At 41.5% G+C, this 24,002-nt stretch overlaps 1 protein-coding gene across 3 annotated transcripts in view; it reads left to right on the top strand.

Annotated features, from left to right (window-relative positions):
• The window catches only part of AMBRA1 (autophagy and beclin 1 regulator 1), a 139,306-nt gene that overhangs the window by 78,418 nt on the left and 36,886 nt on the right, over positions 1-24,002 (top strand). For all 3 annotated transcript variants that reach the window (XM_069858031.1, XM_069858032.1, XM_069858033.1), the window contains 3 exons: positions 7,936-8,046; positions 17,177-17,365; positions 17,816-17,970. In XM_069858031.1, the coding sequence (XP_069714132.1) occupies positions 7,936-8,046; positions 17,177-17,365; positions 17,816-17,970 (455 nt within the window). The remainder of the gene's footprint in view (positions 1-7,935; positions 8,047-17,176; positions 17,366-17,815; positions 17,971-24,002) is intronic.

Genomic DNA, 24,002 nt, shown 5'->3' on the forward strand with positions numbered 1-24,002 from the left:
TCTTAGTTCACCTTCACAGGGATTTTGTGAAACATAAACTCTGACAGGAGATATGTGGCATTTTGATTTGGAGAGTTACCTTCTGTTTCTGGAAGCTTAGAAGCAAGAAGGGCTGTGAACATGCTCTCGTGTGGATTTAAACAGGGGTGAAGGAAGAGAATATATGTGTCTCAGGGATTGCAAAGTTCAACTCTCTTCTGCCTTTTCATCTAGTGGTAGTCTTGGCCTCATTTGTTTTCCCCATCAGTTTAGTTGTGAAAAACTTTTTTCTCTTGCAGTGTCAGTTGCTTGGGAGCTGATTTCAAATGTATTATCTCAGTGATTTTTTAGTAGATTGATATGGACCCCCAGATGGATAAATGACTGTAACCCAGATTGTTTCTCCTCACGCTGACAAGGTAAAGTTGTCTTTATCTCCCTGGTATTTTCCAACAAATGGATATCTGACTTCCATGCCAGGGCAGTAGCTGATGGCTCTTACAACTGATTCTGTAAAGTATCAGAGGATTTTATGGCGTATGGAATAACAGATTCATAAGAAAGCATGAACTGCTTTCTCGAATCCTTTGCTCATTGTTGCTTGTTAGGGCTTCTTTATGCATGCAGATAAAATCATCTAAAAGGCTGAAAATACGCAGAAAAGGTCAACCCAAAACTTAGTTAAATAAAATGCAGATTGGAATGTACTTTTAGTGCTTGAATGTTTTCCCAAAAAGGCTGTACTGTAGAAAACATGTTTTACTGCTTGAATCATATGGTAGTAGGAAGCATGCTTTTAACACATGCTACTGTCACATGGAAATAAAGAAATGGTCTCAAAACAAGCAACATGTCTGCAGAAACTTCTGTTCAACAGCTGATGCAGTTGTTTAGCTGATGCAGTTGTTTAGCTGATGCAGTTGTTTAGCTGATGCAGTTGTTTAGCTGATGCAGTTGTTTAGCTGATGCAGTAGTTTAGCTGATGCAGTTTAGCTGATTGGAAGACTCTGCCCTTGACTCCCCTTCCCAGCAAGGAGCCCAAATAAGAAAAGAGTAATCCTGCTTGCCCACTCACTGCTCAAACAACTTGTGATTTGTTTCATCCAGTGGTAACAGATGTTTCTTTGTTTCCTTAACTTTTTCCTGTCAAGCTCTTTTAATGATACAGCATCTCTATTTTAGGAAGATTCCCCTTGTCTGTCTAGCTTGCTAATATTTATTTCAACATGTGTGGTTCATGGAGCACCTCCATCTTTTTACACACCATTCCAGTACTGTAACAAGTATCAGAATACCAGGAGTCTTACAGTGGTCCTTAAAGAAATGGATTTTGCTGTTTAAGATATGTATGCATGCATGCCATTATATTGATTGCTTTACACTCTGTAGTGGAACCTTCCCACAGAACTTTCCAGCAACTGCAGCTAAAAGCATCGTAAATGACAAAGGAGAAAACAAACAGCTGAGTCCAGCCAGTCCTTGTTAATAAAGATTTTCTTATAAGGAAGAAAATCCCACTTAGTGGCTTCACTTGAGTTATACAAATGTAAGAACACCACTACGACTTCCAGCTTTGCTTCTTTTCCAAGCAGGATTTGAGGCTTTGATTCTCTGTTGAATTGTACTTACTACCATGCAAGAGTGAACTTTTAAACTGTACAAACTAAGTATCCTCTGAAGCATAAGCTAAATAATTCCCTATTAGTAACAAGATACATCTATTACATTGTGTTCAGTTGCCAAAGTTGAGCTCTTGCTTGTCTCATTCATCCCTTCTCTTTTCTAGCAGTCGTTGATTGTGCTGGAGTTACTAAGGTGAGGTGTGAGTAAGACGCTCTGATTTGCCCATAGTTCAGATGGTATAAATGTTATTTATCTTCATCTTTTTTTATGGCATAAGAGATTATGAATCTTACAGATAAAAAACAGTGTGCAAATATTGTTTAAAGTCCTGGCAGACTTTCATAGTGGCAAGACTGTACTTAAGGTACTGGTTGGTAGAGATTTAGGAGGTAGAAAGAAGTAATTCCTCTTTTTTTATGTTGCTTTTTTCTGTTCATTAGTGCCTATCTGATATTGGATGGTTGTAGGAAGTTCTTGGCAAGCTGGAGACTTAGACCTCGATCTGTGACTCACAGTAGCTGAGAGGGCTGAGGTACCTACAGCAAGAAAAGAAAAATGCTTGTTCCTTGTTGGTCACCATGAGTAGAAAGAGGAGTTCCTCAACAGTGGTATTTACTTGCTTCAGTGTGTATGTGCCTAGGCTATGATATGATACCTTATTTGTCACCAAGGAGAGCGCAGGGTTTTCCCTTGTCTAAGGTGTTCTGTGTGAATATCACTGGCTCAAACTTTACTGGTTCTGGAAACTCAGCATGCTGTTCAGTGTCTGATTTTCCAGCTTCCATATATAGCAGGATGCCAGGAGCAGGGGCATCTCTATAGGCTGAACAACAACAGAGAAGTGGTAATTCTCTTTCTTAAGAGGAAAAAATGTCAGTCTTCTTGGTGAGGTGTGAACAGTTCAGATAAGAGGGGAATGAATTTGTAAAAGACTTTAACATCTTCTGATTTCCCTGAGGGAAACCTGGACCCTACCATGAAAGACAAATGCTTCCCAGATGTGTTTCTGTATTAATTGTGATATGATCAGACAAAGGAAGATCTGTAATGTCAGGAAGGCAAGATGTCAAGGAGCCATCAGGGCTGTAATGGGAATGGAGGCTTTCACAGGGCATCTCTTCACATATTGTTTGCATTTCTTGCAAATAAATGGATTTCCTTTTGAAGTCTGAAACTTGTGGCTGAAAAATTCCCTTTCATTGTTCACAGTGTGAGTGAAGCCCTTGGGCGCTTGACTGAGCTCCTATTAGGATGGTCATCTTCACTATCTGCACCTGGGGCCTGCTCAGATTCCCATAGCTGATAAGACCATGGAACTCCGTGTTCTAAGCGTTACTCCTTTTAAAAGGAAATTTTGCAGTAGGAATGAGCATGAATGGGAAATTGCATTATTCTTATTTTATATGTCTGGGGTAAAGGAAAAAATAATAGCTTTTTGAAGAGTTCAGCCTTCAAAGAGCACTCTTTGAGGCTGTCTCAGTTAACATTGAATCTAAGATCCTTTCAGTGCTTAGCATGTGCCCAGCTACACTTAGTAACATTTTGTGCATCCATTCATGAAAATCCCGTTGCCCACTTCCTGTTTACAGCTTGCTGATACATTGAAAAGCAAGCAAAATAAATCATTGAAAACACCAGGTTGTTATGTGTACTATTTCTACAGCATCAGCCCAATTTTAGGTAGTTAGCTTGGCTACATCAAAGACAGTATCTTTATGGTAGCCTGGAAGAGAGATTTGCTGGGACATTTTTATTCAGCATATAATATATTCACTGTGATCAAAGGTAGTCCCCTAAACGAGGCTGCTCCATTAAATACTTTAGGGTCGGAGATGTGCAAGAACATGTTACATCTCCATTAGGCTTGAGAGATCAGTAATCACATTTCAGCTTAATTCAAAGTGCTTCAGAACTGCTTGAGAGAATCTGGTGTATTCTTGCAGCAAAGAGCTTCATCCTTGGTTTGTCAAATAGATTTGTCCTGTGTTTTGGGCTTCTTGGAGCCTAAATTATAGTAAATCTATAGAACTAGTAAATGTAAAACTCATCAGCTGTGATAGATTCTTTCTGCAAGTGTAGGATAACCTTGGTATCAATAACTACAAATGGGCTCATAAAGAGGTAATTCTCAAAGGTACTCATGCTTAAAGATGCAAGTACTAATCTAGGGGGAATTTTATACCAGAGCCTAATGATTGTCTCGGATTGAGTCACATATTAGCTTAGGGACTTCTCCAACTTCCTGAAGCTTATCTGTAAGGATGTTAATAATATTTTCTCTTACTATAAGGGGACCTTCCAGACACAAAAAACTTAAGAGTAAAGGATCCAGTTTAGGGGGAAAAAAACCCCAAACTCTGGTTTCCATGGGAAATAAATGCCTATAGTATGTAGATACTTCTGTGTTCTTGAAACTTGTACCACAAAGCCTGTGTAGCTCTAGAATATTAGCTCTTCTTCTGAGACCCTGATAGCAGTAATCTGAAAGTATCCTGCTCTTCACTGAAGGAGCGCTGGAGTGCCATAGAAAGTGGTTTTGCACCATGCCTTTCCCTTTCAGTCTAAGTTCAGACATTGGCTTACATGTCTTGATTCATAAATGAGCAATAGGTGATTGGCAAAGGTTCATTTCTTCACATGCCAAGATGAGTTGGACCCTCTGAGGGGATTGAGACTGACGGATGAGTATCTGTCACGTGTAGGTGGCCTATAAGAAAAGATCTGAGAAAATTTTTTTAAGTCTTTGTTAAGGTTTTTTCCCCCTTACTCTTTAAACTCTCTTGTCATGTGCTAAGTGGGAGTAGATGGAGATCGGGGCGGGGGGGGAGAAGAGGGGCTGCTGAAAGCATTTATCTTCACTTCTGCCATCACCCAGTGTTTATTACGCAGTGATAGACAGACGCAGGAAAGCTGCCAGTCAAACCTACGTTCATTGCATTTCAATTTGCCTTGGCTTTGGATTTTGTATTTTGAAATCTACATCATCTCTGCAATAAAAGGTTGTTCAGTTCATAGGGATGACAAGCCTGAGACCCTCTGGTATCTACTGCAGTCACTTGTGATACCTTCAAATGGTGGAAGACCCAGGAAACAGGGCAGACTGTCAAGCACTTGGTGAGAACTGCTGTTTCCAAGAGCTGTGATCTGCTGCTGCCCAGATTTAAGGAGCTGAAGCGTGTTGTTTGCTTCCAGGTTACACTAGAACTTAAGAGGCAACAGCACCTTCTTCTCTCATTCAGGCTGAAAACCTGACTGGGAAAAGCCAGCTGAGAATGAGTTCTCGCACTGCACAGTAGACAGAAGCTCTGTAGTGAGGATTTTACCTTTAAGTTTTTCGTCCATGGTCTCAAGTCTTCCCTATCAACCAATGGAAAAAGCAAACAACAAAGATTAGGATAGCGTGTTGGGGGGGGTATTTTCTTCCCTAAATTGAAGGTCTGAAAGGTTTGTGTGCTTTTAGTCATCTTTACAGTAGGACATTGCATGTGGGAGGCTTCTGGCAGGGCTTGTAATACAAATGTTGTTCCACTTTGTTATATGTAGCTAGATCAAATTTACTAATTACACTTCTCAATTACATAATTAGTATAAGTAGAGGTAATTACCTAGTAAAAACATGCGAATCATGGATTTGCCATTAATATTGGGCACACTGGTTTGGAGCCTTTGGGAAATGGACCGAATCCTTCTGAACACACAACTTTCAATCTGTGAGCCTTGTTCCCTGTGTCCCGATCTTTTTGATAAAGGTATTTTTTACCCAAATCACAAGCATAGTTGATAGCTTTTGCTGCTCTGAAATTTGTGCAGGGCTGTCCTGTACATGAGGAGGTACTGCTTTTTTCCATTGTTAGCTTTTCCATCCTACATGTGGCTGCATTTGGAGGTGAAGGGGGTGCAAGTTTTAAATGAACACCATAACTAACCTGAAGGTTCTGAGGAAAGCAATGAGAAGACTAGAATCTTTACAGGAAAAAAAAAAAGCCAACACCAAACTATTAGCCAACAGCTTTTTAACGATACTTGTAGCACTAGGTGCAACAGTTGTATGAGCCAGATGAACTTGCTGTTTGTGGAGCAGTTAGTTAGAAGTTATGTAGGTAGGTAGGTAGTTAGAAGCTAGGCTTCTGTGATGCAGGGGGAGCACACGCGCTTCCAGGATATGTTGTTCTCCAAATCCTATATTACTCGCTCTACCCAAAAAGGTTGTTCTCACTGCAAAACAGGTGATGACTTTGTAATGTTCATCTGAAATAAGATCAATATGTTGGAATTGAGTCCTGAGTAGTATTTCTGCCTGTCTTTTCAGAGTATTTTCTTTCTCTGACTCAGTCCTGTAAGGCAATTGCTGCGTAGTTTATGTTAGTTGCTATTGCCCTGCAGCATGTCCCACTGCTTGAAATTGGTACAGAAACTAGTTTTCTGTTCTCCACCTGATGGCTGGAGGCAAGACAGCAGAAGAGTTGCCCTTGTGTACCAAACCAGGGCTTGCAATGAGGAGACTTCTAAAGATGAAGCAAAATAAAATGTAATTGTCCTTTTTCCACTTCTCGTTGCACAATGTAATTTCATTAATGCATTGAATCAGATTTCTCCAGTGCATATCTTCTGTTCAGAGGAGTGCTTTGTTTTGGGGGATATGAAGAACAAGGCCTTTGGCATATGTAAGAGCAATGAAATGTTCTTAATTTCTTCAGGTCATATGTGCGTTTCTGACAGAGGCAGATACAGAGACTGAGCAGATGGATGGTGGAGGTCTGTCAATTGCTGGAGGCCTGGCACAGCTGAGTACTCAGCATAAAGCTGTCTGCTCACAAGTCTTCCTTTTGATGTGTTTCTGAGCTTTCTCCAGAACAAATAAAAAAAAAAAATCAAGATTTGAGGCAGCTTATCAATGAAAAGAGTACTAACAGCAGCCTTCTGGGCATTTTTCTCCTTAAGCGTCAGCATTGGTCTAGAATTTGTTTCCTCACTTTGCCCTGCCCACCTTGTTCTTACTTTGCAGAGGAAGCAAGCTCTGTTAGTGTGTGTATGTTTACAGGCCGTTTTTTCTTGCAAGCGTGAGTGCTCTGCTGGGATTTGATAAGAAAAGTAGAAATCCAGCCACGCTAGTCTCGTCTTTCTCTGCACTGCTTCCATTTACTAGCAGTTAGCAAGCTTTTAGCTCTCTGCACAGGCAACTGGCCCACTGTGTGCTGCATGCAGTTTGAGCTGTCAAAGTGATGTCTCTTCCACTACTGCTGCTAGGGCAGCAAAGTCCTGAGCCAGCCCTTCTGGGAGATTGTAGCCACTGACTTCTATGTACTTCTCACTGGAGACAATGTGGAGATGCTGAAATCCAGACTGTGTAGGCTCTGGAAGCTGTGCTTTTCCTCATTTGTGCTTGAGGATGATCTTGTTTTGGTCTTCCTTAACAAATTCTATTACCTTGAGTTTCTCTCCACGTGTAGTATAAGAGCTGCATGTGTATGAAAGCTTTAGAGACTACAAATAGCTTGAGATTTTGGCTGTAGTACTGTTATGGGAGATCTGTTTCTTCTCTCTACTTGTCTTCCCAAGGACTGCATTTAATGCCTCTGAGCTTTCTCAAATGTATGCCAAATTGAGTTACCGGTGGCAGTACCTTTCTGCCCAGAAAATTATGTTCTTTGTGCTAGTTTCTCATGTATTCTGGTTAGCCTTCTGTTTCAGGCTGTTGCCCAAATCTGTGGGTGGTTAGCAAGGTCCTTATCATTTGCCTGGAGTCAGGGCAGCCCCTGCCTCTGCTGTAGGGTGGGCAGTGCAGAGCAGAAAAGGGCCAGCTTGTAGGTTCTCCTCCTCAAGATTTTGTTACAGTCCTTGCTGTGTGGCAAATACTATAGGTAGCCTCTATCTCCTGAGTGGAGTTTATAGTAGTAGCAGGGATTATGTTCACAAATGTGTGTGATTTGTCAGAGCAATGCTTTTCCTTAGTGTATGTTCTGGTCTGTCTTCACAGCTGTACTAAAAAATTTTGGGTCTGTGAAATACAGCTTTACTGGTACCAATAAGTAGAATGCATTTGCACCAAGTGAATTGAGTAGGATTACTGCTGTGTGAATCTGGGAAAGTCTTATCTCTCAACTTCCTTTTCTTTCAGAAATTGCAGAATTGCAGGGAGGTGCTGTCCTATTAATTTCCTGTGCCTTGTTACTTATTTAGGAGGTGTTTCTATTTCTGTAAATAAGGTTTATTTAAGAATCTAGAGTTATATGTATTGGATTTTGAGAGATTTTCTGTGTTTTCGTCTGCCCAGCTCTTTTCTGGGTAATCTTCTGGAGGTTAAGCTGCTAACTATTTCTGCCTTTTCTGTAGGTGCTGTGATTGGGGATGGACAGTCAGCTGTGGCCAGTAACATTGCCAACACCACTTACCGGCTCCAGTGGTGGGACTTCACTAAATTTGATCTGCCTGAAATCAGCAATGGTAAGTTGGAAAGGATACTAGTGGTATCTTTTAAGTCTGTACTAACCAGAGCTACCATAAGCTCTAGGATTTTCCGAAGGTAGCTCTGTGGTGCAGGCCTTGTATTATTTGATTTGTCTTGTTGCATTGGGACTGTAAAATGCTTAGGCTTTTGACAAAGTTGACTAAGAGCATGCAGAGCTGTTCCTGCTCTGTCTAGCTTGTATATTCTTGCTGTCAGCAAATCCAGGCTTTTTTGTGAGCATTCTCATGGGAATATACAATCCTCTTAGAAGACTTCTGTATCCAATATCCTGATTCTTTTACAAGCAAGTTTCTAGAGGCATATTATCTTTATACTTTTACACTTAGAATTTACTAATGAATTGGGTCTGAATTCTCCAAGTTATTTACATTAGCGCAGGCTGAAGTGCTGCAATACGTTTTGGGAATTGAGGCCCTGGTCTGTTGCAAATCAGGGGTAGGAGATGTAGCTTCTAGCCATTTGCAAAAGCAGTGATTTGTCTCATATTTCAGGTGAAAGCGCCTTCTTGGTCAAGAATATGAGTAATATAGCAGATTTGGGTTAGTTTTTTATTCATTTTCTCCTTCTCTTTGTGAAAATGATTGCATAATTTGACATGTTTTCTATGGTATAAGTTGGCTCTCATACTAGAATAAGCTTGCTTATGCAGACACAAGCATATTTGATGCTTGTGGTCAGCTGATCAAGGAATGACTTTTTCAGGGCTAAAACTATCTTGACTAGAAAGGCTATTTTTAACTCAGAATGGTATCCTGATATAGCCTGCTGCACAGCTGCAGAAATGTTTGTGGTAGCCTGGCATGAAGACAGGAGGTAGATACTCATGGATATTTCTTTGTACAGTGATCTTTAGCTTAGGCCATCTCTGTGCATATATGAAATTCATTGCTTGAGTTCTCAGCAAAGCCAGATTGGGCTCTGCTTTAAGGGACTGAATCTTCTTCTAAAAACAGAATCCCTGTTCTCCCTAAGACTTCTGCTTTCACGGGTAGCCATTTAAATGAATTTTAAAAAGATTTCTCTCAGTCCTAGACCTGTCTGTTCTGCACTTCTGTTATAGAAATTACATCTCTCTGGGATTCTGTCCTGATGCTTGGAGAACACACAAAAGGAGCACATATAGTGAAACTATAGCAGCAGAGATGTAGGGAATCAAAGTCAGAATCACAGAATGGTTTGGATTGGAAGGGAGATTGAAAAATCATCCAGTCCAACCTCCCTGCTGTAGGCAGGGACTTCTTGTCCCTAGTCCAGGTTGCTCAAAGCTCCTTCCAAACCTTGAACACTTCCAGTGATGGGGCCATTTACCTTCCAATCCCTGTGAAATAGGAGGACCTAGGGGAAAGCCACCAGTAGCCCATCCCTTTACAAAAAACTTTCTTACTGTGTCATTCCTACTTTATCTGTTGGTTCCATCTCCTTCCTTCCCATTCTATAGGATATTGTGGTATGGTGTTTATAGCCTGGTGGGAAAGAAAAGCTCTGATTCTAGACGGTAGCCATCAACATTGTAAAGGGGGAAGGTGCTATATATTTTGTCCTTGAGAAAGGAATATGCAGTGTCATCTTGACAGTAGAATACAGTGCTGAACATGTGTTCCAGTGCTTTAACGCGTCTTGTTAAGTGCCAAACTTTGTACTATTCATGTAAAGTCGTAGGCTGAAGATCAGTGCTCAAAGTGGGGTTTTGCCATGTGGTGGCAATACTTTCTGTGGTCCAGCCAGGCACTGGAGCAGAATAAAGATGAAGTCAGAGGGGAAAGCATCTTGTTGCTTACTTAAATTCTTTAGGATTACTCTGCAAGCTTGTAAAACTATCTGAAGAGTGCCTACAACTGCTAATAGCATTTTTTGGCCTCATCTGGCTGCTAAGAAGGCTGCTAATTAAAAAAAAAAAAAAGCGTAAGATGTTTGTTTTTAATTTATGGAATCCCATAGAAAACAAGAACCATCTGCTCCTCAGTACATCATTACTTCAGTCTTCTCCCTCTCCTTTACCAGGACACTTCCATTCTGAAATAGCTTCCAATTAGCATGAAACTGAGCTACAGTTTTTGTTGTCTTTGTGCCCTTTGCAGGCAGGGTTACTGCTACAAACCTGTACCAAGCACTTCTGATTCCCCACTTTGTGCTTCACAGTACTTGGCTTGTCCATTTGATTTATTATCATTTGGAAGTGTTCAGTTTTACTCTACTGCTTCTTTTTCATATGCTGAGCCCAGCTCTGATGTTTCTAGTTTTTTTGCTATATCTCCATCTGCCAAGGTCCAGTAGGGATATGTGAAGATGTAGCAGCTGTGCTCATCCCTAAACAGGTATTTGCTAAGCTTGTTAGGCCCAGAACAAAGGCAAGCTGGATGTTTGCCAAGGTGCACAGAATTGTAGAGATATTGAGAAATTAAATGTGTAACAGTGGAGTGGTGGGTTGGAGGAGTTTTTTTCTGATTGTTCATGATCTTGGAAATTAACTGTTTTCCCTGTAAAGCATGTTGCTCCAATGGCTGCTTTTTTTCCATCATTTCCTGTAAATCGGAGGCAGTAATGTGGGAGACGCTTACACAGAGGGAGCTATTGCACTTCCTGGGACTGACTTAAGCCAGGAGTGGTTTGGGAGTTCAGGCAGATGAAATGATGCAGCTGAAGTTTGGAACTGTCTGCCAGCTCCACTCTCCATCAAAGAAATGACTCCATGGCCAACCTCCATCTCCAAGCAGCTCTTCTTCCTGTTACAGTTAAACAAATAAAAGATAGTTTGGAAGTAGGATGTTTTCCACTGAAGCAAACGCATCTGAACAAGTGACAGCAGCATGATTAGCACAGTCCTGTGATCTCAGCAGCAGGGCCCCAGCACCTTTCAGAGTCCTGGGCTCAGGACTTGGCTCAGTGGCAGTGACCTCACTAATGCTCAATCCAACAAGTACACGATAGAGAATTCTCTTAGTCTTGGAGAAAACAGTCTTTGCGGAAACTTACGGGATTTTAGTCTCTGCCCTGTCTTTCTCTGTAAATGGCAAAATGGAAAAAGATGGCTTCAGGTTTCTTTTCTCTTTTGCCAGTTTTGCTTTTAATAACTCTGAAATTAACATGACCCGGTCTTAAGCTGTAATTGTCAGCCTTTGGGTGGGGAATTTGTTTGGGCAGCAGAGGCAAATATTTAATATTCTTCTAGTAACTGTTACTTATCCTCAAAATTTCCTGCAGCTAACAGGAAGTATTGAATCAGTGAACAGTACAGATCATAGCTTTTCCCCAGGTAAAATACTTAAAGATTTTCTCTTGTTTATATCTTTTGAATATAGTTTCTCTCACACTCATTATTTAATTTTACAGCCATTGTGGCTGAACTGGTCCAGTTCTACCGCATCAGGAATTTGTCCTGTTCTAGCATTGACTGGGACTTGAGGAAGGTGATATAATCAATACTTACTGATCCACAGTGGGATGCGGAAGAACTTAAATGAAGAAAAGGTTTTTTTTTTAAAAAAAAGCATGCTAAACAACATATATACAGGAGCATCTATTAAGAAGGTGTCATCCTTCCGTGTGGCTAGTAGCAAACAGTGCATCCAGCACTGTTTTCCTTTGGCAAACTGCTGTTGCTGCCAGCAATCCAAGCCCTTCCTCAGCTTCAAGCATAATTATGCTGTAGGTGTAAGCATTCCAAGTTGGCACAACAGCTTAATTAATTTGTTCTCTGATGTTTCTTTTGATCTGTTCTGTCAGCTTGGTGGCTGCTTTAACAAAAAAAAGAAAACAAGACATGAAAGAGCAGCTTTCTTCTAAATGGTTTTGCAAAAATAGCATTTTTTTTCCCCTAAAATCTTCTGTATGGGCTTCATTTTCATAGATCAGGCCTTGGGCTGATCAAGTAGCCTGTGCCTTTGTCAAATGCTGAGTATTTTAATCCCTCTGTCTTGGGGATCTCTTAGTTGTTATTTCTTAGAATGAAACCTTGCTTATATTTCCATCTCTCACATTTAGTCTTTTTTTGCTGGCAGAGTAGCTCCCTTGGTTCTAGGTGTAAGTGCTGTCGAGTCCCTCATACTTTGTAAATGAGTGAAGAGCAAAGAACTATAATGCCTGTGTGAATCAGATACTGAAAGACTGAAATAACAGGTGCTCTTTCTTGTTCAGCACAACTTGCAGCTGTGATGTTTTATGTTCCAGGCACAGATCAAGGGGGAAGATAGTTCACTTCTGGCAGGGGAGCTCACAATCTGTTTTACTAAGAGGCATTCACCATATGCATCAGATTTCAAAAAGAATAAGATACGCAGTCATGTTGACCATCATTGTGGACTCCTCACCAAAAACCTCTGTGCAGATAGAAAATGAGTGAACAGGTGCTATATGATAAATAGACCTGCTATATGATCATCAGACCTTCAACTGATGATCCTAACCCAACACTATTTTGAAAAGGCATATAGTAAGTGTGAGATGAGGAAGAGGAAAGAAAAAAAGATAGCCATGGAGCTGCAAGGATACGTGCAAGACACGGCAATGTCCCTGAATCTGTAAATGGTACAGAAGAAATACAAGCATTTCTTACTTTACAAAAAAGATGTGGGATTCTTTCGTTATGAGTGTCCGTGGTTGCATTAGGTTAAACAAACCCCAAACTTTAAAAGCTGAGAAGGTACATGGATTCTATAGACTGTGATTTTTGATAGTTATAAGAACAAGGAAGAAACATTGCCTGTGCCCAGAGAAATCAGCATCTGTCCTCTCTAAAACTTCTTGCACCTCTCTGAAAAGCACTTGGAGTTCATCAGTACTGTAGGGTCCCGGGGCTAAATGACTCCCATATCTTTGGTCTGATAAAGAAAGTATACAGTCTTGCTACTACCAACACAGAACATCAAATAACTGTAGTTACCATTGTAGAGAAAGTGTGGCTGCCTCTTAGAAACTGCATCCTGAGCCCAGAGATGCAGGACAAAAACTTATTTAGCAGAATAGGAATGAGAGAGGACACTTCTTGGACCCCAAAGAAAGGAACTGGACTATATTTTCTAATAATCAAAGGTTTTTGCAGGGGTGGTCATGTTTGTGTTTCATAATTATCTGTTACAAATGCTTTCCCTATGTTATATGTAGTTCTGCTCTGTTGTTGACCTTCTTGCTTGGCTGTCTTTTGAGTAGTTAATTTGGGTTTGGCTGAGAGAGTCCCAGTAAGTTCCCATTCCCTCCCCACCTTTTTTCCGTTTTTTTTTAGGTCACTGCTGATTAAATCACTGCAACTATGAAGGAATTGTTGAGAAAGGATCCACTGAGTCTAGTTCCCTGCTCTCTTAGGCAAAACACATAGTATTGTAGAATGGTTTGGGTTGGAAGGGACTTTAAAGATCATCCAGTTTCACACCCACAGCCATGGGCGGGGACACCTCCCACTAGATCAGGCTGCTCAAGGCCCCATCCAACCTGTCCTTGAACACCTCCAGGGATGGGGCAGCCACAACTTACCTGGGCAACCTGCGCCAGTGCCTCACCACCCTCATTGTGAAGAATTTCTTTCCAATGTCTAATCTGAATCTTCCCTCTTCCAATTTAGAGCCATTCCCCTCATCCTATCACTACATGCCATGTTAAAAAGTCCCTCCACAGCTTTCCTGTATGTCCCTGTCAGGTACTGGAAGGTCGCTGTAATGTCTCTCCTGAGCCTTCTCTTCTCCAGGCTGGGCAACCCCTACTCTCTCAGCCTGTCCTCGTAGCAGAGGTGCTCCATTCCTCTGATCAGCTTCATGGCCTTCCTTTGGACCTGTTCTAACAGCTCCATATCCTTCTTAAGTTGGGGATTCCAGAATTGGACAAAGTACTGCAGGAGGGATCTCACAAGAGCAGAGTAGATGATGAGAATTGACCTGCTGGCCACACTTCTTTTGGTGCTGTATACGGTTGTCCTTCTGGGCTGCAAGTCCACATTGCCAGCTCATGTTGAGCCTCTCATTAATGAGCCACCCCCAAATCCTTCTCCACAGGGCTGCTCTCAATCACATCTTCCCCCGTCATGTATTGAAACTGCTGATTGCCCCAACACTCATGAGCTTCTCACGGGCCCACTTCTCCAGGTTGGAGATTACATCCCATCCTTCTGGTGTGGCAACTGCACCACTTGGCTTGGTGTCATCTGCAAACTTGCTGAGGGTGCGCTTGATCTCGCTGTCTATTTCCTCTTACTCTGTCTTAAAATTGGTTAAGTTCTTTGCCCCTTTCACTTCTGTCAAAAGACTACTTTAGAGTGATTTTGCTATTCTGGTAGAAATCTTCCATTTTCCAAACTTAATGACTGCTTTTACCCACTTACTCACCTGTCAGTGTTATTTTTTAATAGAACTGATTTTTTTTCTGGTTCTCAGTTTCTGGTGAGTTTTTTGTATATATTATAAATACAATCTCCTTTGCAAAAAAACCCCAAACCATTAAGTGTGTGTTTTGTTTTCCCAAGTTATCCCCCTAGCTCTTCACTGAACTTCTTACCATTTGGGGTTTAGTCTTTCTTGGACATGGCTGACCAAAAGTGTGCCCAGTATCCTGCATGTGGCCTCAGCACAAGGTTGTATATTAGCACCAATATTTAAATTCTAAGTGTGCTCCCCAGTTCAACTTAGAGTTGCTGTCTCTTTCACTGTTATGCCATGCAGCTCAATCATTGCTATGATCACCAAAGTTGATTCTCTCTTTTTTTTCCAACTGAGAAGCTCCTAGTTAAATCAGAAATTTATAGATGTTAATACACTTTCATTTCACTTCTGTTAGGTCTTTTTACTTCATTTCACTGTGGTCAACAGAATTCATCAACCAGCTCTACTCTGTGCCTAGACCATTGGTAAAGCTAATAAATAGGACTGGTTTTGAAATGAGTCACTGAAGAACTCTGCAAGAATCCTCCCAGTTTGATGGGGATTACAATAGTGCAACCTGTTGTCATGTATTCTTTAGCTGGTTCACAGCATAGACTGCAATTTTTGTGTTGATACCCATCTTCTCATGTGGTGACATAATGAGTACTTGAATGAAGCCTAGATTTACAAAAAAAGGGCAAATTTTAATACTGCCTTTTAAAAAATCAGGTAGTATAGTCTTTAATCTTTATTCTGTTGTCTTCCTGTTCAACTGGCTTCAAACTAAGCACTCGAGAATTTTGTCATCTTTCAGACCGTCTGTTCTTTGAAGGGCCATGTGTATTTTAGATTCTGTTATTACAGCACTGACAGTGACTACCATTATTTACCTTTTTCTGTTCAGCACCTTTCTGTTTATACTAGGCTGAAAATTACTGTTTTTAGCAGCTTTGAGACTGAAAAAAATGGTTGAATAAATTTAGAGTACAGGTGTAGGTGGTTTGGTACAGAATGTAATTACATAGTCCATTTTTTATTCTTTTTTTATTATTCTTTTTTTCTTCGTATTCTTTTTATTGGAATTTCTTAAATGGAAGAAGTTGATACTGAAACATGTAGGAAAGCGATTCCCAGGAGAAATGTCTCTGAGCCCAGAAGAACTACAGATGGGGTTCAGTGGCTTTAAATCAGCAATGCTGGAAGAAGGAGCAGTCCTGTCTGCTTCCCTGCCATGACTTCTTTTTCTGCTGCTGTCAGGGTCCACGTGGCATGCCAGGTTGGGAAACTGTTCAGGCTGAAAAGTGACCTAGACAACAATCAGTAATTTCTCAACCCTATCAGTTCCCTGATGTGGCTTTCTTTCCACAGAAGAATTGGAAACAAAGGACAGAGATTGTTTCTTCTGGCAGCAGTTTGTTAAAGCATTGAGTTACAGTCTTAATTTCATTTGGAAGTTCAGACTTTCAGAAGTATGCGCAAAGAATTCTTGGCGCTGTTCTTTTGTTAAACTAATAAGTAATCTAGCCCTAGAAGTGCCTTCATAAGCTCATCTGCAATTGTAGCTGAACAAACCAAAGCCACTTTTAAGCTGGGCATGATCTGATGGTTTTGAAGAGAACTTCTGGACTGTGGAAGCTGACATAGTGTTCCACATGATGCCATAGCTTCAAGCGTGTAAGATGGGGTCTTTGTTCTTCTTTGTTCTTTCTGTACTGCAAATATGAGGTTTCTTTCTACTTTTTTAATATTTTTATTCCCTTGGCTTTGAAAATACTAGAATCTGAAATTTCCCCATTGCCGAAATCGCCTGTGCAGTTTCATCTCCAAACCTTAGGGAATAATTGCAGCCAATTTCGGTGAAAAACTGAAGTACATTTACGTTAGGCTGAGGGAGTCAACAAAACTCCAGCCTTGTCTTATCAAGCCACCATTGAACTGTTGGTGATGACAATGCTAAAAAGCCTTGAAACCTCACTGTACTAGGAATGGCACAAGTGCATAGTAAGATTTGGTATCTCAAGGAGTTCGTAGTCCGTATATGTAAAGCACAGAGGGGAAAACATTCGTACAAGTTACACCCAGCAACTCATCGTCAGAGGCTGAAGTAAAACTTAGGTTTTGCAAGTTGCTGCTCATACTCTGTCTGCTAAACAGTTACTTCACTGTTTGCATGAGTGTCTCAGATACTGGAGTAATTAAATGGAGGGATGCCTGAAGAAGTCTCTGCCCTTTCTCATTTGCTTTATACAAGATTAGTGTAAGAATCAGCTGTTAGAAATGAATGTATCTGCAGGGAAGAATTTTTCTCTCATCACCTGTTTGTTGGAGATAAGGGGAGCTGAAACCTAGGGGCTCAATGAGAGAAGGGGAAGTGAATTAAGGTGTACTGTTTCTAATGACACCACTGCTGGAGTGTGTCAGAGGCACAATTTGAGACTTGTTTAAACTGTGCTGTCCTTTGCAAAGGATGGTGTTATGCTCAATAAAGAAAGTGTTTGATAAAGTGCAATTGCCACTGTTTTTTGGCTGAAGGCTCCAGGAAGTGAGTAATTTCATTTCCTGGGCTCATCGCCGTGTCTTATCTCCGTTTTGGAGCAAGTTTTACATTAATCAGGGTATTAATGTTTCATAAACTTTTGGAGGAAGCTAAATGTCTTGAGTGACTTTTGCATGTACTGTTCATTCTCTGATGTTAGGTTTAAATCTTGTTTTATTTTCTGTTGAACCTGAGTGTTTTAATCACTTCCTTTCTTCTTTGCAGCCTCTGTGAATGTGCTTGTTCAAAACTGCAAGATTTACAATGATGCTAGCTGCGATATCTCTGCCGATGGGCAGTTGCTGGCAGCCTTTATTCCCAGCAGTCAAAGAGGCTTCCCTGATGAAGGAATATTGGCTGTGTATTCTCTGGCACCCCACAACTTGGGCGAGATGCTTTACACAAAGCGATTTGGTAAGCATGTATCAAGAAGTCAAGGTAAGTGGGGATGTGAGAAGTTACCTCAGCCTTCAGTGAGAAATGCAGTAGTCTGAACATCAGTGATTGTAGTAACAAGAAACACTTTATTTGCCTTCCAACCAGCCACAGATGTAACGTTGCTTGGAAGAAACTTGTGGCATGGTCTGGACTGCTAAGGTGCTGGTATGGGGCAGGTGGTAATGGATGGGGGGGTTTTATTCCTTAAGGAACTTCATTATCTTAGTGGGAAAACACTTGCAGCAAGGAAGTGTCTTGCAAAATTTGTACTTGTGCAGTTCTCCTTATTCTTTTCTACTCCTCATAAGAATGAGCTTAGTATGCCATACATTACGGGAATGCTGGAAGAGAATGAAGAAGCTGTGAGAATGAAGAATGGGGAGGGTAAGGAGCCTGTGAGAGAAATAACCCCTTTTCTTTTCATAGGCCCTAATGCCATTTCTGTGAGCCTGTCTCCAATGGGCAGATACGTAATGGTGGGACTGGCTTCCCGACGTATCCTGTTGCACCCTTCCACAGAACACATGGTTGCTCAAGTCTTCAGGCTGCAACAGCCCCACGGTGGAGAAACCTCTATGAGGGTGAGTGTATGTGTGTTCTGTTTCTGTGTGTTTCAATTAGTGGTTTTGTGTCACTTTGGCTCTAGCCTAGTAATTAGTTGCTGGGTTATGATAGCAAAGAGGTAGAGTGCTTCAAGCCCACTGAATAATAAACATTTGAAGTAATTTATTACAGAGGTAAGCAGACATAGCAACAGAACATAAATATGACAGAATTGTGAAACTTTACTCTGGTTTCAAATACGGTGACAAACAAATACATTCCTAAGTCTAGGTATCTTTCAAGGTGCCTGGTAGGTCTTTCATACTTCTTTGGGTAATATGCATCTCGCTTATGGTACTACAGTGGGCTTTGCCGGGTAAGGTTTTCACCTGAGGCTTCAGGATCATTCCTAAAAGTGGCTGACCACTAGAAGAGCAGCCACCAGCAGTTTCAGGAAGGGAAAGGGACAAGCTTCATATCATAATTGGAGACTGTTGGTAAGGCTAACTATACTTTAGCCAAACAGGCTTTTATTTGCTACTTATTGATGAACTCTCTGTGTGTATGTAGGCAATAGAATTATCTGCGTGTACTTCTGCTTTGTGGTGAGTGGAACCATGACCCAGTTCTGACTTGTTTAGTACCTGAGGGAAAACCTTTGTTTTTTTTCCAAACTGGCAAATAGTCAAGAAAACATGTATGTCTTTCACAGCACAACAGCTGTTCAGTGATAGTTTAGGATCATGTCCAGTTGATAACGCACAGAAGAGTTCAGGAGGCAGAAGAAGCAGGTAACTTCTAAAGCTGAAATTTGGTCTGGATTCAAGTTCTAAGCCATGTATTCAGGTGACTAGTTGCAGGAAATTAAAAATAGCTCTTTAAACCTTTTTACTTTGGAGGATAACTTGAACATAGTGGAATTCATTCCATGAGCAACTTTTTTCCACCTCCTCCCCTCTCTCTCTTTTCTCCTTTTAGTTTTTTTTCTACTTTAAAAGGCCCCTCTGAATATTATTACTTTTGGCAAAGCTTTGCCCTGTGTACAAGGGTAGCAGTGAGCCATTTGTCTAGTGGCCCAGCCTTGGGGAGAGACTTTTGTCTGAGAGAAATTGCTTGATTTGCCTTCGCACTCTAAAGCTGATCTCCAGACTGCTTATGATTCAGAGAGGGTCGTCATAGTTGTGTCATTACATGAGCTGCTTTATCAGCTGATATCAAAACTCTTGTATATTGTCATCATCTGCTCCATGTGATAAGGCAAGGGGAGATCATTTATGAGGATGGTTTTTGGTGCACCAGTCAGCACTTTTTCATCCCAGGTTTTGAGCTAACATTTTGATGTGAGCTTCTTAAGGTAAGAGGCAGAAATTTAAAAGTATTTATGAAAAAAGCACAATTTGCTTAGCATGTACGGTTGGTGGAAGCTGTGTGGATATGATAAGATCGCTACTTATATGCAGTTTGCCCTGATACTGTTTCTTTTTTTGGTTATTTTAAGATCCTAGTGAAATACATAGGTTTTACTGCCAGATGTGGCAGTATCCCTTCCCACAGTCTTTTTACCATATCAAAATAAGTTAAGATTGGAAAAGACACAGTTTCAGCTACTAGGGCTTCTCTCTCATCTGTCCTTTACATATGCTCTAAACTCCAGTTGCTATGGCTTCTAGCCCTTCCTTTTGGAGACTATTTATTTTGTAGCCAGCTAAATCATTAATCTCCTGTCTAAATTTTCCATTTGTATTTCTTCATCTACATTTCGAACATATCTTCCTTCCCTATGGTGTATTATACTCTTCAGATGCTTGCACCCCTGCTTTTAGTTGCCATTTAGTAAAGTAATGCTTTGTATTCCCTTAATCTTTTCTTGTAATTCAATCTTCCAGCTTTCTTTTTTTTTCTCTTCTGAATTCTTTCCAAAATACCCTTCTTTTTTTTCCCCCCCTCATTCTGGGACATGTTTAAATATACATAATATGATAAGCATAGTCTTACGAGAAGCCTGCAGAGGGTACTTTTTTCCACTTTTTTTTTTTTTTTTGAATACATAAGCAGTCAAGAACTGTTGTGGGGTTTTTTGGTTTTTTTTTGTGGTTTTTTTCTCTTGTTATGGTGCACTGAAAATTGTGTATAGGTTTTCCCACTCTTGCTTTTCAGACTTGCTCCACATCACGGCAGTCCTGTCTTTCTCATCTGCTGTAGTTCTGGATTATTTTTCTCCAGATGGTTTGCAAGTGTTCTAAAGTTTGCTTTTTTCATCTTTCTTGCACATGTATTTTTAGCTTCCAAAAACCTTTCCCCCATGTTTTCAGATCTATCCAGTCTAGCAGGATTTGCTAACTAATTTGACATTTTCTCCTTTTCCAGATCGTGTTTAAAGATGTTAAAAATGTCTTTGGACAATTCAGCTTTCTGCGTTTGTGACAGGGTCACGACTAGACCGGTTTGAATTAATTGATTAAAAAGCCTTCCTGTGGGGTGTTGAGTGTTATTCCAACATTCTGGTGTGTTGTTGGTCATCTTTATGCAATCTATAGGACCAAGCTTAGAAAAGATAAAACTGTTAATCTTACAAATATTATTCCTTCATCCAGTTGTAGAAAGTGTAGATCAATGGCAGGTATTTCTTCTGTCTTGAGTTTTGCAATAAGACTGCTCCATAAATTTGTAACACTTCTCAAGACGTGCAAAATGAAGAGAGCTTTAGGTAGGAAACTATAATATTCTTAGCACACTGTCATTACAGTGGCTGATGTATTCATATTCAGTTGAGTAAAAACCTGTTTGCAGTTTGGCCAGCATGCAGTAGAAGAAAGTTTAGGAAACCTGGTGAAACTGTATTCTTTGATCTCTAATTTAATGTCCACATTAAAGAGAATCAGAAAGTGTTTTTATTGCCTCTGTGCCAACAGCTTGTAGTACAAAGCAATTGTTACTCAGCTTCTTAATTAAAAATAACCCATAGCTGAACTAACCCATAACTGAAGCAATGCTTTGTGGGTATTTTAATTTCATATCACTCACAAAAATCCCAAGAGAAATGATACGTCAGAATCTGTGAAAATTCTTGTGAGTTGTCTCACAATTGTTCCTTCTTTCCCGGACACCTTGGCAATGTGGCCTGTAAGTCATTGCAAAAGTGTGGCAACCTGCTGAGGAGTGAAATACAGTGGGGTTTCTTTCCTATCAATTAACCCCTCCTCTGCATCCTTGACTAGCAGTCAGAAGAATGCTGGTTTCTGTTCCTTGAAAGGTTTCCTCTATCCTGTCCTTTAAATAGAAGTTTTGAAGATGCAATTAGTTTTGCTACATGAAACTCTTAATATGTTTAATTTCACATAGAAATCCATTGGCTGCTGGTGTAATTTTCAGACTTGGAGAGAAGTGCTCTCTCTGAGGACTACAGCACTTTTGGATTGCACTAAGGAGCATCGTGGTTATACAAGTGTGTATTGTCTAGATACATCTTGCTCCTAACGTTTCTGAGAGATTGAGTGGAATTCTCAGATCAGGGCTGACGTGATTTGACAGTTATGAATTGTGTTCAGAAATGGAGTGAAAGTACTGAATTCTCCTTGAATATGGTAGTCATGAGCTAGAGGTTCATATTCCTTTGAGACTGATCTGCTTATTTCAGATGAAAACCTGACTTTGCTAGAGAACAAGGGGTTTTTTATACACTGAGGCGTGCTATGTGTAAACTTCATTTTTTGTTGCTTGTGATTTTTTTTCTTTTGTAAACCTAGCCAACATCTCTGAAAATTATCTGTTGCTGAAGAGTACAGGGAAGGAATTGCTTTTAGCAGATCTCTAGCTTAGGGTGGTACAGATAGCAGTGGTACTGGGAATTGTCCAGAAATATTTGAACTTCAGAGATGGGAAGTTTGGATAAAGGACTCTAAATATGGAGTAAGAATAGGTTTTGCAGCTTATTTCAAAAGCATAGGTGGAGTTGGTCTCTAAAAAGAAAGCTGCTTGAGTCTAGGGTGATTTCTGAATTCTATATGATTCCAAGAGTATACAGAGGTTAAAGAACTTAGAAGAATGTGAAATTAGGAACTTGGTAAGAGCCGAGGTTCCTTAGAAACTTATAAGAGGGAGGATCTTATTGGATATTAGTGAGAAAGGTGACCAGAAGGTAGTTCACAAATTTGGTGTTCACAAATTCTGATGCATTTGCGATGTTTAGTGTTTTTCTTAGAGAAAGATAAGTCTGAACATAAGAAAAACATGATTGCTGTAATCCAAACTAAAATAAAACTTTTAAGCTGAGGAATCAAAAAGTGAGGAGGTAGGTGATAGAAAAAATGGATTAACATGAAGCTGAAGAGTAAATCACAGAATCACAGAATAACCAGGTTGGAAGAGACCCACCGGATCACCGAGTCCAACCGTTCCTACCAAACACTAAACCATATCCCTCAGCACCTCGTCCACCCGTGCCTTAAACACCTCCAGGGAAGGTGACTCAACCACCTCCCTGGGCAGCCTGTTCCAGTGCCCAATGACCCTTTCTGTAAAGAATTTTTTCCTAACGTCTAGCCTAAACCTCCCCTGGCGGAGCTTGAGGCCATTCCCTCTTGTCCTGTCCCCTGTCACTTGGGAGAAGAGGCCAGCACCCTCCTCTCTACAACGTCCTTTCAGGTAGTTGTAGAGAGCAATGAGGTCACCCCTCAGCCTCCTCTTCTCCAGGCTAAACAACCCCAGCTCTCTCAGCCGCTCCTCATAAGGCCTGTTCTCCAGCCCTTTCACCAGCTTTGTTGCTCTTCTCTGGACTCTCTCCAGAGCCTCAACATCCTTCTTGTGGTGAGGGGCCCAGAACTGAACACAGTATTCGAGGAGCGGTCTCACCAGTGCCGAGTACAGAGGGAGGATAACCTCCCTGGACCTGCTGGTCACGCCGTTTCTGATCCAAGCCAAGATGCCATTGGCCTTCTTGGCCACCTGGGCACACTGCTGGCTCATATTCAGTCGGCTGTCAACCAACACCCCCAGGTCCCTCTCCTCCAGGCAGCTTTCTAGACAGACTTCTCCCAGTCTGTAGCACTGCATAGGGTTGTTGTGCCCCAAGTGCAGGACCCGGCATTTGGCCTTGTTAAACCTCATGCCATTGGACTCTGCCCAGCGGTCCAGCCTGTTCAGATCCCTTTGCAGAGCCTCCCGACCCTCCAGCAGATCGACACTTCCACCCAGCTTAGTGTCGTCCGCAAACTTGCTCAGGGTGCACTCGATGCCTTCATCCAGATCATTGATGAAGACATTGAACAGGGCTGGACCCAGCACTGAGCCCTGGGGAACCCCACTTGTCACTGGCCTCCAGCTGGATTTCACACCATTTCCCACCACTCTCTGGGCCCGGCCATCCAACCAGTTTTCCACCCAGGAGAGTGTGCGCCTGTCCAGGCCAGAGGCTGACAGTTTCTCAAGCAGAACGCTGTGAGAAACTGTGTCAAAGGCTTTGCTGAAGTCCAGGAAGACCACATCCACAGCCTTTCCCTCATCCAGTAGCCGGGTCACTTTGTCATAGAAGGCGATCAGGTTAGTCTGGCAAGACCTGCCTTTTGTGAACCCATGTTGACTGGGCCTGATCACCCGGTTCTCCTGCATGTGCTTCATGATAGCACTCAAGATCACCTGTTCCATGACTTTCCCTGGCACTGAGGTCAGACTGACAGGCCTGTAGTTTCCTGGGTCCTCCCTGCGGCCCTTTTTGTAGATGGGCACAACATCAGCCAGCCTCCAGTCCAGTGGGACTTCCCCAGTCTTCCAGGACTGTTGGAAGATGATGGAGAGGGGTTTGGCCAGCACATCCGCCAGCTCCTTCAGTACCCTAGGGTGAATCCCGTCCGGCCCCATAGACTTGTGACTGTCCAGTCGGGCTAGCAAGTCTCTGACCACCTCCTCTTGGATCATGGGAGCCTCATTATGCTCCTCTAGCTCCTGGGTTTGTACACAGACAGAACGACCCTCCTTACGACTAAAGACTGAGGCAAAGAAGGCATTAAGTACCTCAGCCTTTTCCTCATCCCTTGTTACTGTTGTCCCTTCTGTGTCCAATAGGGACTGTATG

This window comes from Phaenicophaeus curvirostris, chromosome 5 (genome assembly GCF_032191515.1).
Source record: "Phaenicophaeus curvirostris isolate KB17595 chromosome 5, BPBGC_Pcur_1.0, whole genome shotgun sequence".
Classification (NCBI taxonomy): Eukaryota; Metazoa; Chordata; class Aves; order Cuculiformes; family Cuculidae; genus Phaenicophaeus; species Phaenicophaeus curvirostris.